Source organism: Olea europaea, unplaced genomic scaffold (genome assembly GCF_002742605.1).
Source record: "Olea europaea var. sylvestris unplaced genomic scaffold, O_europaea_v1 scaffold1973, whole genome shotgun sequence".
Classification (NCBI taxonomy): domain Eukaryota; kingdom Viridiplantae; phylum Streptophyta; class Magnoliopsida; order Lamiales; family Oleaceae; genus Olea; species Olea europaea.
This window is the reverse complement of record NW_019237586.1, coordinates 212,737-227,570: the sequence shown is the minus strand read 5'-3', so window position 1 is coordinate 227,570 and position 14,834 is coordinate 212,737. Positions and strand designations below refer to the sequence as shown.

The 14,834-nt window shown below is 36.4% G+C and overlaps 1 protein-coding gene across 2 annotated transcripts; it reads left to right on the top strand.

Annotated features, from left to right (window-relative positions):
• Positions 1-1,765: 1,765 nt before the first annotated feature.
• On the top strand, positions 1,766-14,556 carry LOC111379342. Of its 2 annotated transcripts, XM_023002702.1 has the most exons (8): positions 1,766-2,108; positions 5,683-6,380; positions 7,370-7,565; positions 7,650-9,048; positions 9,781-10,656; positions 10,766-10,847; positions 13,218-13,265; positions 13,924-14,556. In XM_023002702.1, the coding sequence occupies exons 1-8, from the start codon at positions 1,790-1,792 to the stop codon at positions 14,125-14,127; spliced, it is 3,822 nt and encodes a 1,273-aa protein (XP_022858470.1). In that variant the 5' UTR covers positions 1,766-1,789; the 3' UTR covers positions 14,128-14,556. The 2 variants fall into 2 exon arrangements, with proteins under 2 accessions (XP_022858470.1, XP_022858468.1); XM_023002700.1 differs by having other exon boundaries at positions 7,370-9,048.
• The last annotated feature ends 278 nt before the right edge of the window (positions 14,557-14,834 follow it).

The following is a 14,834-nucleotide window of genomic DNA, read 5'->3' as shown; positions in this document are numbered from 1 at the left end:
AATTAATATATATAAAATGTTGAGTTTTAATTTATCATGTGAGCTAATTAATTGTGTATTAAAGGCTATCTCAATGTTAAGCTAATTTAAATTGATCTAATAAAGAATTAAAATTATTGAGCTTTGGGTATCAAAATGTGGTATGGACCTAAATATGTATAGAGACCAGATTCCTTTGAATTGTATTTCGTGATTGGTTGAAGTGTATATATAGGGTTATAGTCCTCAATTCGTACGTGACTTCTTATTCTTTGTGTCATTCTATCAACACAAGAATAACTAAGAAAGCATACTGAAGAGGAAGATCAAGAACACGCAATTCAAGATCCAGTAATCAAACCCATTCCCAATGGATCAAGGTATGTTCTAAACTTTATAATTCTCTTGGTGACTTAACTTGGAGAATTTTGATTTCAATATAAAAAGAGTTTTGAAGTTCTTAAGATTCAAAAGTTTTAAAATTGATAAGTTGGATTTTGCAATTCTTTAAATTTAGGGTGCGAATTTTAGCACCAAATTTCAAATTTAATATTTTTTGAGAATTTTTCAGAGTTAAAATAGGTCGAAAGGGCCGCAATAACCAATCTCGAGAAACAGAACATTGAACGATCGCTTGCTAGTCGCAATCCTATCGCTCGAGTGACAGGGTTGTTTCTCCTCTTGAGCACTAAGATTAGGAATCCCACAAATCACTGGGCACAAGTTGGCTCTCGAGAAGCAATTTTGGCCCTCGATAGCCGTAGGTGCTCGTGCAATGGTATAGTCTAGTTAAAAACATGAAATTTTGGAGGAAAAATATTAGTGACAAATCAATTTCAAATTGGTACAATTGGTTTCTTTCGAATAGCTAATATTCTAAAATAGATTATTTGAAGTAATACGTTGCCAAAATAACCTCTCTTGTGTAAATTGATTTATTTGGAATATCAAGATGGTTCTATGTATGTAATTCATGCGGATATCGATCCATCTGAAGGAATGTTTGTGTTTGGTCTCATGAGATGAGGCCCACCAATAATACGAATTCACATGTGAATATGTAATTTTGGTTTTTCATTCTCTATTATGCTAATTCATCTAGTTCAATAATATCTATCAACGTCAATTTATTCATGTTCTTAATGAAACTAACTTTAAAGATTGAAACGATAATGTTCATAACGTTCTTAGCTGCATGGATCTAGACTTTGCATTAAGAACTAAAAAACTCGCCACACTTGCCGATAAAAGTTTTGCGGATGAAAAATGGGACTTTGATGAGTGGAATTGTTCAGATCGTACGAGTCTTATGATCATGAAGCTTGGAATTTCATAAACATTTTCGATATGGTAACTACTGTAAAAGAAATTCTTAAAGAAATTCAAAAACGTTTTGCGAAAGGTGATAGGTCAAATTAGTACCCTTCTGACGAATTTAGTTTCACTAATCATGGAAATGTCTCATCTTACTTTAAAATTAAAGGCACTAAAGTTTAAGCTGATTGATTATTTGATCGTACATTTGGTTTTGAATTTTCCTCCTACAAAATTCGATCAATTTAAGGTCAGTTACAATTCTAAAAGAAGACATACATCCTTAATGAGTTTATCTTATATTATGTACAAAAAGAAGAAAGGCTAATGTAAGAAAAAACTAGCGTTGACCAAGTTGAGATAAATTAAAGTTTATTGAACCAATTGAAATATTTCTAAAAGTTCAGTGACCCAGCATGAAATTTACCCCCTACATTTTTAGCTCCTTGAGTGCACGTGCCAATCAGTCGTCTTTCTCATTCTCCTTCTCTGCGCCATGGCCTCAGCGGAGCAGCCGCTGAAGAAGCGAAAGCTGCACGAACCATCACAACCTCCACAGGAGCAGACAATCCCATCACCACAAGAACCTCCGCCACAATCTCCACATCCGCAACTCCAGAAAAGCTCCTTTGCACCGCCCTCGCCGCCGCTTTTGTCTCAAGAAGAAATCCTCAGAAGGCGCAGAAGCCAAGAAGAGATTCGAAATGTTTACGAGTGCTATAAGAGAATCAAATTCTGCATCAATCAGGATGATAAGCGTTTCAAGCCGGACCTTGAACAGGCCTACCTCTCTCTTATCAGTGCTGCCTCTAGAGGTCTGAACCTCAACTTTACTCTATTACGTTAATGAGCATATTACTGAATTCTCGGCTGAGTTTTGAAGTTTAATGTTCTTGGAATGAATTTTGATCCTTTAATTTTTATTTTTCATTATTCTGACTAGTGATTTTTTTTTTAGTGGTTTATAAGATATTTGGTGAAAATAAAAATAGACAAGTCACGAGATTTTATTTTTCAATGTGAAGAAATAAAGGTAATTGTTTCAATTTTAGATATGTTTTTGGTAATTTGTGTTGTGGAACCTTAGAGCATTAATCTAGGGTTGCTTCCAGTCATTCTAATTTTCTTTTTCTTTTTCAATTATTGGCATTTGCACTGAATTTCTTGAAAATCTCATTGGCTACTCATTGAAAATTGGACTACTCTTCTCCTGCCTCAGACCTTGGGTGCATTTGCACTGAATTTCTTGAAAATATCATTGGCTACTCATTGAAAATTGGACTCCTCTTCTCCTGACTCAGACCTTGGGTGATTAAGAAACCAACTTCCAGAGCCATGATTATCATCATCATCATCATCCCAACCCACTGCCTTGGATCAAGAGAAGCAAACAAATTCTTTTCATAATTAGATTCATGAAAATACCATTTGCTCATCACGCAGCTTGTGGCTTCAAGCTCAAGAAAGCTCTGGCTGCCTGTTGCCCCCTGTATGTGCAACGCTTCTACACCCTCACCCTTTCTTGGCACCACCTGCAGCTGGTCCGATCACTGGCTACTGGTGCCCAACATCCCCAGGAACCCTCCACAGTTATTGTTGTGTTGTCATCACAATTATTTGATATGTAGCAAATCAATACATTGACTGATGTGTGCCATTCCTTTGTTGTGCTGTATTCCATCAATAAAAGTGCCATGCTGGCAGTTGTGTTCTTAGTGCCATCGCTCTGATATCAATAGGATGCAATGAAATAAGGAATTAAATATGTGACCACTCGAAATTCTCGTTGTTTCAGAATATTAAGAAATCGACTAAGAATCAGAGACAAGCCAGAATACATCTATTTTATATTAAAAAAAATGTTGCTTGCTTCACACAGCTAGAAGGCTTCAAACAATGATTTGCAAACTATGATAAACAAATAAGGTAAATAAGCAAGTGCTAAGGCAAAACATGTTCCAACCCCGTGCTTCAATTTAGTATATGATACGTTCCATCCATGCCAAGATATGCTCCATGAATCCTCCTTTGAATGTGAATTCAACGCAGTGCATGATTTCGCCTTTGCTGCTTTTCTGATGCAACAATTGAGCCATAAATTTTATCACCTTGTGTTTCGTATGCATCATTTTGCTTGTAGGTAAACTAAGAAGAAACACTTTGAAAAGGAGCTATGATTCTGCAAAACATGTTTGTTCTTGAAATATCAAATAATCCAAAGGATTGTTTATTGGTCATTGAAGTTAGCAAAAGTGCATACATAAATAGAAAAGTGAGATATGTTAAGTCCTAAACCCTTGATGTGAACCCCGTTACAGGATGTGTACCCTGGAATCCACGAAAGATTTGATATGAACCAAGGAAAGCTAAAATCGAAAAAAGAACCTTGACCCAATAATTTTTTGAATCAAGAACCAACGCTGGAATGCTTGAACGCCACAAAGATTGCAAATCTTTGATAAGTTTTGGATAGTTGAATTAAGAACAAGATTGAAAGCAGAAATCTCACTTTATAGTTACTCTCTCAAAATAATGTGTTGTTATTGTTTGTACAATGAATATGTCTTATATATGGGGCTAAAAATTCTAATTAAATTGTAAAACAACTAAAATACATGATAAAATAGAGTTTGAAAGAAACTGGATGACTAAAATTCACTAGTCAGGTATGACGAGCGTCCCTATGGGTGGACTATGGCGGTTCGTCACTGTTAAACCCACTCGTGCACTCACTTCCTTGAATCAAATATGCTAAGGTTGGTCCTTCCTTCATGCTTAATTTGAAACTTGGTGTCTTGCTTGTTGCACTTGAACTCTCAGTCAGCGTATCTTGGACAAGTCCTTGTATGGCTTCCTTGATCTTGTTATTGCGTTATTGGTCAATCAGGAACACGTAAAGGATCCTTGTTAGCCGGTCCTCCATTATTCTTATCAACCCTGCCCCGAAATTTATCAAGAGAGAAATTTGGTTAACAGGAAATATAACAATACAAGGCCCATTTGAGAATATGAGGACTACATTTGAGACTGAATTCTGACAAGTATTAGTCTAAATTGGTTAAAGAAATGTGATGGGAATTCTTGTAAAGATATTATTTAATTTATTCTCCAAATTAGATACTTATTTTTGGAAATGTAACAGGGTTGTATTCAATAAATTTTTTAGTATTTTATTAGTCGTTTACTTTGCAAGTAGGATACTTATTTTAGGGGGGACATAATTAGGATTTTATTTAATAGATTTCGTAGTATATTCCTACGACTAGTTTAAACATCTATGTAAATGTAGCTTATGCATAGTAATAGGTAGACTTTGATATTGAATAAATTGTTATTTTCTCCCTCTAAGTTCTCTCTATTTTCCACTTCTCTTTCTCCTATCTCTTCCTCATTCTTATTCGATAGTGTTCTACATAAAAAATGTCTAGGTTTTTCTAGTAAACCTACTTCTAAGTAATTTAATTAAGTTTAGAGCAAAAGCTGATTTTTTATCTTTGAAAGTTTTGGTTGCAAGTCTTGGATGAGCTCAAGTTTTGTAATGGCTAGTGATGTAGAATTGAGAGAAAGAAAGGGAGATGTTGATTGCTTCCCCAATGCCAACTTGTACCCATGACCAAGGCTATATATGGATTGGATATGGACCAGATCTGCCCATTTTCAATCCGATCCGAACCGATAAGAATAATTTATGGATTCAATCCGATCTGATAATCCAATAAATATTTGATTGTTAATTCCATATTCAATTTGCTATGTTATGATCCAATCCAATACTCACATCCAAATTATTTCACATATTCATTATTCATTGGAAAGAGGGGATTCTCAATTTCAATACAAAATTTAATTATAATAAATAATAATTTTATATTGAAATTTGATCAACTTGGCATTCTTCATTGAAAGCCATAAAGTATAATACAAGTTTCAAATGAAAAAAAAAAAAATTATGTTTAATAAATTATGCGATAATATGTGAAATATATTGTATTATTATAACTAATCGGATTGGGTTATTATCGGGATTTATATCCATATTTGCTCTATTTAGTTAACGGATTATTGGATTTAGATCAAAATCCAATTTGTTGATAGCCCTACCCATGACACTGAAAATAAAAGTTTTGAGTTGTACTTTTGATTTTGAGTATTTTCATTGTAAGAGATCTAAATAACTGTTTAGGATGTGGCTCTTCTAGCCCTCTATGTTTAACTATGTCAAGTCCTTTACTTGATTACCTGCTTCCATGACAGAGAATCTGAAAAATGCCAACAAATATGGAGAAGTAATTGCAATTACTTCGATGGCTTACATACAATAGGAATGGTGTTTCAAATGTGGTGCATATACTCAGTATCTGAGATGTGGACATGACCCCTTATTTGCAGGTGGTGCAAGCGTACAACGCCTGGTAGCAGAGTACATTCCCAGATATGCATCATATTGTCCTACTGCTCTTGAAGCCGCTACAAAGGTTGTCATAAATATGTATAATTTTTCCTTCACAATGATGAGTAGGGGAGAAGATGCTGATGCTGTTGCATTTGAGACTGCCAAGACTTGCATTTTTGGCCTAGTTGATATATGTCAAATTGCGGCTTCTGAGGCTCCTACTTCAGCAGTTATTCAAGGGATTTGTTCTGCAGTTTTTCTTGATGTTTTTACCTTCTTTGTATCCTCATTAGAGGGAGAGGATATCTTTGAGATTATTGACCAGAGAGTTTTACAGATTCATGATGTTACAGAATCCTTTTCTGAGTTCAAGCAAAAGTTTTTGGAGGAAGATAATTCTGCCTTGGTCAAACTATCCAAGTTACGTGCACTGAGTTTTCTGAAAATTTACTTCAGTTGCCCTAAAAATTCAATTGGAGCTTGCTTTGATCTCTTTGAGTCAGCTGGAACTGAGGGGCTGCAAAAAGGGAATTACTTTCTTCATCAGTTGACAAGCGAGCTGAATGATATTGGTCGTCATCATCTGGATGGAGCTAAGCCATCCATATGTTTCACTGAAACAGAATCTGAATACAAGCATACTGTTGAAAATGGACCCGTTTCACCTGCATCACAGAGCTGCTTGTTGCGATTGGTAATACTCACAGATCATTACATGTTCTTGGGTTGATGCTTTGCCTAAGGCTTTTAGTTGGATCTGGTGTACAATTATGTTATTTATATTCTATTTATTTGTTGATGCAACTTCCCAATTCTTTTGAGAGAAATCTCAGAGAAAATTAACTGATGTATACATTGGGCCCTGGGCTGCTTTTAGTTTGGAGATTAAGATTCTGTTTGCTATTGTCCTTTCTGTAGTTAGCAGCAGCATTATAGATGTTCATGAGCTGTCTTTCTCTAGGAAGGATGTATTAGTGGCTAAAGTAATTGGCAGTCCAAGTTTGATTCGAGCCCACCACCATTAACATCATAACTAAGATATTGTAGAAGCTGATGCTATAAACAGATTTTAACCATCAACCTTTTACATTTGACTTTCATGTATTTAAATGTTTATCTTTGTAATGCGTGCAAATTAGTATTGGTGCTGGTTATAGGTTCGCTTCTATTTTATGTCTATCGAACATACAGAGTGAAAAGTTAAAGCATAATCTTCTGCCAAGTGTATCATACCCAAAAATGATGCCATGGACCATAAGCATGTAATTTAAGTCTGGTTGGATTGGCAGGAATGCTCGAGATAAAAAGCGCTGTCATAAATAGGTGTTTTTAACATAATATTTTGTTAATAAAATATAAACTGTATGCAGTAGATTCATGATGCTCTCCTTATATATTATTCAGGGGTGTAGCATTTTCAGATATCAAAGTCTGTTGTTGATTCATGAAAGAATGATTAGCCTATCACGATTAGCAGGGATATTTTTTGCTATCACATACGACAGTTATGTAGATCTCTTTTTACTATCTGTTGATTTGGTTTGGTAGCTTGTCCATTTCAATTAAATGCTTAATTAAGTTTCAGAAACTTCCTGGACGCACGTGGTTGAAGTAGATAAAGGTTGTTTACTTCAGTGCCTCTTCAGCTGCTTTATTTATTTACCTGTGGATTCTATTGTGCAGGTTCTTGATAAAGATCTATCAATCAAAAGTTTGATATTTTCAAGGTACAAGAAGCTATGTAAATCTGCTTCTTCTGAACTTGTTTCAGGCATTACCTGTATTCTGGAAGGAGTGCTTGATTCCTTTGCACAGCAGATCAAGGCAAATGACTTTGTAGATGGCAATGAAGATATTTCCAGTCCACCTAAATATGTTGGTCAGTACCTAATTCCTAGAGTACCTAGTCAACAAGGAACTTCTTCTGTAGCTCTTGTAACAGATTGTCCAGACAAATTTACAGGCATTTATTTGAATAATAAGGGGACTGATCCCATTGATGGAGTAGAATCAAAGTCCATGAATTTTCAATCTGGAGATTCTGGAGAATTATCCAGTTCCAGAACTTTTGTGCCGAGGGAATTGTTAAAACGACACTCATTCTCACCTAGAACAAGAACAAGGACACCATTGGACTTCAGAAGCAATTCATTCAATGGCATAAGCAATAGTCAGCAGGTGGAGAAGAGTTTGAGTCCTAATCTGAACCCCTCATTACCTTCTTTAAGATCCCCTACTGGACCTGCGAATTCTTCTTTTGAATCTTCCAAGCATAATCCTCCACCACCTCATCCGTCAGCAAGCCATGTGACATGGTACTCTGATGGAGATCCAGCCTCCGTGGCTATATTTCCAGCTTCAGAACAACTATGGTTGGGATCATTAGGCCCTGATGCATCCGAAGTGCTTATTAGGGTTCAATTTGAAAAGTTTGGTCCCATAGATGAATTACATTATTTTCCATTTAAAGGATTTGCCTTCGTCAAGTACACAAACATTATGAATGCTTTGAAAGCTAGGGAAGTCATGCAAGGACGTTCCCCCTGGGGTGAGTGCCTCCGGGTAAAGTTTCTGGATATAGGATTAGGAACTAAAGGAGCTATAGATGGTGTGGCCATTGGTTCTAGTTGTCATGTTTATGTTGGAAATATTCCTGGCAAATGGGCCAAGGATGAGATGATGCATGAAGTTAAGAAAGTACTTCAAAAGGGCCCTCGCTTGGTCACTGATCTTAATAGTGAAGGTGCATTATTGATGGAATTTGACTCACCAGAAGAAGCTACTATTTCCATGGTTCAAATGCAATGGCATCGTAAGGGAAATAATAACTTTATCCTGCCCCCATCAAGCGTAGGTACAACCAATTTGATGATGCATGCTGAAGGTGCTAGACCTACTTCTGCACCAATGCATGCTGATATGAGAAGCTGTTACTCTTCTAATAGTATGATTGGATCACCTCATGCTCAGAGAAACCTTGAGAAGCCATCTGACAGTTATATGACAAGGACTTCGGGGTTGTCTTCTTTGCTTTTCCAGTTACGTGCAAAATATAATATCACACACCCCCAAGGTTCTGAAAATCAAAGGCCTGGTATTTCTATGAGATACCAGGAACAATTACCCTCAAGCATGCTTTCAATTAACCTTCCAAATATAAGCCCTAATTGTCTCGCAGATGATGAGCTCTTGGATATTTGCAAACTTGCCATCAACCAGATAGGATCTGTTGTCCGATTGAGTAGAACAAATATGCCAACGGGTGCGCATTGGTTTGTTGAATGCAGTAGTGTAGATACAGCAAATACTTTATTCAGGAATCTACGTGATTGTCCTGGGATTTTCTTCCAAATAGAATTCAGGTTTGAAATTGCCATTTGCTTGTGCATATAGTTTCTAAGCAGTGTTTACTTTCGGATTGTTCCCTTCCTTTCTATCACCTAGATTTTTGGACGCAGGTTTCAATGCCTCTCTGTTTCTCCATGTCTGATAGACAACTTTAATATTTCATCTATGACGCTGTCTATTCTTAAGGTTTAAGGAAATTTCAACCATTGCTACTGAAAATTGTCAATATTTCAAATTCTAGGCAACCTGAGTAAAATTTTGGTTTCACAAAAAATTGTCATCAAGACAAAAATGTTGCTAAACATTCTCAGGTATTCACCAGGAGTAGATTCTAATTGAGCCTTGCTAGATCGTTTCATTCTGGAGAAATTTATTTCTTCCCATTACTAGGTTCCGAATCTTATCTCTATTGCCTAGCAATGGTTTGTGTCATTGCCCCAGACCACTGTCATTTTAAAACCGTTGTTTTATATTTAATTTTCTGCATTTGTATTTAGTTATTAGTACCTATAAAATTGAGTTACCGATTGTTGATTATTCGGTATTGACCGGCATCATTGCTGGTAACCACTGTTGTAAATTTATTGCACTCAGAGATTCATAGTCACCTTAGGAACTACCTTTTGTATATTCTTCCTTGAACAGCATATTGTAGAGATCCTTCCTCAAACAGCATATTGTAGAAAATTAAAAATATAGTAGTATTTCTGTCTAAAACATGACTATTGTCCATATGTTTTATTCAGTCACCCTGGAAAGCACCATTTTGCTCCTCCCATTAGACCAGATAACAATGTACTAGAGCTTCCGTCACCAAAAGTAAATCAAGAAATTCATGGGCCTGGGATACAAACTGCTGCATTCCAGTCAAATTGGACTTCTGTTGACCATTCGGGAATGTTGGAAGTTGGAAGATCTGGCCCTGCTGAACAAAGATGGGCATACGGAAAACCTGAAACCCTTCATCCTGGACAAGTAAGCTTTGCATCCAGACCTGCACAAACTCCTGTAACAACTATTGCACCACAACAGCCACTTCATGGATCTGCGAATGTGCGACCTGTCTATGTGCCTTCAAACAGTTTATGGGATGCACGGGGGTTGAACCATCATCTACCTCCAACACCAACACCAACACCAAATCAGATTCAATCAGCTCACCATAATCTGCCTGCCCCGCCATTTTTATCTGCTTCCGTGACTCCACTGGCACAGATACAGGGAAGTTCTATGCCACAATTTAATAATATGTTTCCTCTCAATGGTGTTCCTCCTCCATTGTCATCTTTGGCACCTCCTCCATCTAACGTGCCTCCTCCATTACCTCGCCAGCCCAACTTGCAGCCTCCATTACCTTCACAGCTTGATTTTCAGCCTCCATTACCTCCATCCCCACCTCCTCCAGCCTGTTCCTTGCCCCCTGCACTTCCTCCTCCTAGTTCTCCTCCTCCACCTCCACCTCCACCATCTGAATCTGCTGATACAGAATGTTCTAAGTTGGGCCAGCGCTATCCCTGGCAGGGGATCTTAAGCAAAAGTAGTGTTAATTACTGCACCATATATGCACAGAGGGTGGATTCTGATATTTGCAACTATTCAAATGCTATGGCTGAGCCATTAGGGTAAGGACTTTATTATTATTTATTTATTTTATTTTTTTCTAGTTGATCTTTCTGTGGACTGGGCTAGAAAGAGATAATTTCTGATAATTTTTTGATGATGCATTTGCAGATGGCCTGCTAAATTGGATATGACAAAACGCACTGATTTCCGGCATGTGAAGTCAACTTTTTCCAGTACCCCACCTCACAGAGTGAATCACCTCTCTCTCTCTCTCTCTCTCTCTCTCTCTGTGTTTTGTTTGTTCTCTCAAAATAACATGCCTCTCAAATTATCATGGGCTCACCCAATTGACTTTTAGTTTTCACTTTCTTGTCTTAGAAATTTGCAGTTAAATTTTCGTCTAGGAAAGCTTTACGTTTAGCCTATGTTTGAGTTCCATTATTTAAAAACTAATGTTTCCTCCAAAGTCATTTTCAATAAAATAATTTTACACGTAGACCCAGAACTTTTTCCTACATTTTAATCCCACACTCTTCAGAAAAATCACTAGCGCAAAATCTATTTTTGCAAAAAATGGGGCTCAAACAAGTGTATCATCCCCAGAATCCACAATTGTTAACTGGTTATCAGTATTTAAATTTCATGATATTTGGAAGAGTTATATTGCGTTAGTGAAATGACATATGTGATAAAGTTGTGTCAAGACCTGACAATTACTTTTTAGAATAATTTGTTCTACTTGCAAATTAGTGGCACGTGCTGGTGTAACTAGAGGTCAATAGTTCTATGACATGTTCATCTGATCCAGGGAGGACATTCCTCTTTTCTCTAATTGGCTTCAGAATCAATTTCACCAAATCATTTCTAAGCCTTTTGAAGCCAACATTGACAATTACTTGGGAGTGATGTGACAAGGAATTATGTGCTTTATGATCTAGTAAGATAACATCTTAATTGGGTGATCAATTTATATGTACTTGGTTGTTGCTCTAATTAACTGAAGGTTATTGTCAATTTATGAATTTGGCTCTGGTGGGATGGGGAAATGCTCTAGTATATTTGGCACTTGTGGCATTATTGCCTGCTCTAAAGCACAGGATTTGGTGTTTTGCTGTTTGGAACAACTGAGGAAGAATTTCAACTTTCCTGTAATCATAAAATAAATAGAGGCATAATAAAGACATTTGACATTTCATTAGTTATGATGTCCCTATAATGTGTCTTTGTGTATATGTGGGGAGTTTGGTGGAGGGTTGGGTTTTGGGGTGGGGGGAGGGTAGCTGTATTACTTTCAATAAAGTAGCAAATGTAATACAGGGATGCATATTGTTGGATAAAAAGAAACAATACAATAATCAAATCTAGGTCATTGGGATTTTGAAGGTTTATGCATCTTACATCAGCATAGTTTTTTTTTTTCCTTTGTCATCAATAGATGTGGAGCCATTAATTTGCATTTATAGTTATGCTGAAGTCAGAAGTCGTTTCATGGACTGGACATGTACGGGTACACACAACTTGCACATCTGCACGTGTTGAAAATGTGGGAAACCCCATGCTCCAATCCTAAAGCAAGACACTGTCTTAAAGTCTTCCTTTCTTATTAGTAATTGAACTTAAATTGCTAAAGGAATCTCTGTGGTACAACTGACATGATCCTTGGTAGTGAGTCCACTAGCATTTGTAACCCTAGGACATTCTATGTATTCATTATAATTCTACTTAACCTTAAAGATTTAGATTTCAAAGTAATGTTTCAAATATCTGACTTATAATTTATTCCCTTCAATTCTCTTCAGTTAAAATTATGTCATAAGCAAATAGCATATACCAAGAGACTTCATCTTGGATGTCTTGTAACTTCAAACGTTGACCAGTGCATAATGATATGGACACTGGGAAAAAAATTAGAAATTCTCTACCATTCAAACCTGCGACTTCTCCATTTTACACCTTAATATATATCAATATGGGCACTTCCATGAGCACTGCCTCTATCATAGGGTTTTTGGAAGTCAAAAAAAAAAAAAAAATTATGACTGTATTTTTTTATTTTTTATTTTTTCTTTATTTATTTATTTATTTTTTTTTGTGTGGTACTTCTCCACCAATGTTTGAAGTATGTAAATGACTTCCATATTATTTCTCCCTTGAATGAGCCAAACTAGTCATTTCAGACCTTTGAACTATGCCCCAGGTTTTCCTCTAGCAACCGTAAACTTAAGTTTGTATAGTCTTGGATATCTTCTTTGTTTATATAAATCGGCATTAACTTCATTCATGTAGCATCTTTTTACTCTTTTAAGATATCATTCAAAAATTTTGTTAACCATAAAATATGTTCCTCAAATGACCAGTTAGTTTTATCATCTTGATTCCCTTTATAGAAATCAGTGGGATAGAGTGATTGCATAGAAATGAGATAATTCCTTTGCATCTGGAATAAAATTATTGGATTTGTTGTCCTAAATGTTATATGGCTAAAGAGAAGTAATACCTGTTCTAACTTGGTAGTGTACATCACCTATCTGCTATCTGTTCAATGAATTTTGCTCCCAAGTTTCAACCAATTTGAACTGGATTGCTCAAATTCTGACTTTGTTTAAATCTGCTGTGTCAGAGAGAGATATGCTGGCTTTTCCCTTCTTCTCAAGGCGATCACAAGGGTGTAAGTTGACCCTACTATTATCCGTTCTTTTTTTATACACATGGCTTGATGTGGCGTAGCACAATGGTGCAAGTAGATCCAAGTATTTTTTGTTGCTCCTTTTCTGTTACTGATTTTTTTTTATTGAGCAAGCACCAGAGAGTGCTACTGATTGACATATTTGTCACTGGCTAATCTACTCTCATCCATTTTATTTTTAAAATATATAGGAACTAAAATCCATATTTCTGTGTAGAAAATAAACTTCAGGTCCGGAAAGAAGCTCTTTTTTTCTTAGTGACCATACTTAGAACAGTACCTGTAGAAGATTGAAGGATATGTTCAAGAAAGAAAATGGTCATGTAAAATACCAGTCCTTGTTTTGCTTTGGGATGTAAAGGATCCAAGTTAATGCTAAAATGCAAATTTACTAGCTTCTCACTTCTCAATGTCATCGCAATGTGAGCTGCCTCTGGAGGTAGAAAGCGTTATTTTCTCTTTGGCATAACAATTGTTACCTGTAACACTGACTAATCTTGCAGATTGCTGTAATCAACATTACATTGCATGGTTTTACCATTAGAGGCCTTATTCTACGTGCAATAATGTGCTACTGGTGTCTCAATTATGATTTTGAGACTTATATTGAAGTGATTTGATTTATTTTCGCATTTTACAGTTTCAAGATTTCATTGCATACTTGAAGCAGCGAGAATGTGCAGGAGTAATCAAAATCCCAGCTGCAGAACCGTTGTGGCCTAGACTACTGTTCATTCTTCCATACTCACCTGATACATGTTCCATGCTGTCTATTCCCCCTAATCCTTCACTTTGCTTAATTGGTTTGGTATTGCCCAAGGAAATGAACTCTGAAGCAGTATGATCCGCACTCTATGGGAATAATGTACGTGTAATGTTTCAGAATAGGTCAAAAGAGCATAAGAGTATTAGTTCCAGTTAAAACTGCAGTTCTCCATAATCCTCCAAGATCAGTGACGGCATGTGAAAAGGTAGTGCCATTTTTTCCGGTAGAAATGAAGCATTGTTGTGGAACTAACCAGTGCCAGAAGTTGTGCTGCAGTTAGGAAATTTTCGGGTCAATTCTTGAATTCCATTAAAGCTCGTTGACATGCTATGACAGAAGATTCCCACTCATGTAGAACTGGATTCTCCCTTTCTCTTTTCAGGATTCAAATCCCTTCTTTTTTCTTTTTTTTTGGGCTATAGTTTTCAGGAAAGAAAATATTTCTATACTGTTAACCCTTGATACCATTTTGAGTAATTGGTGATGAGTTAAACTGAGTTCTCTCTCCTTCCTTCCCTCTCGCGCTCTCTCTCACGCACTCACATTCTGCACATTGGTGGAATGAATTATCAAGCATACCCGAAAATAATAGAAATCACGGAGTTTTTCAGACCTCAAATTTATGGGTGGTTTGACAAAGTTGTTGATAAAAGTTTTAGGAGATTTTGATAAAAGTTGATGAAATATGTGATTGAAAAGTTGGGGCCTTGCGAATGAAATGTTAAAATTGAAGCTTGATCAATTGAAAATTTTTATAGAACTTAGTATTGTCATTCATTACGAGG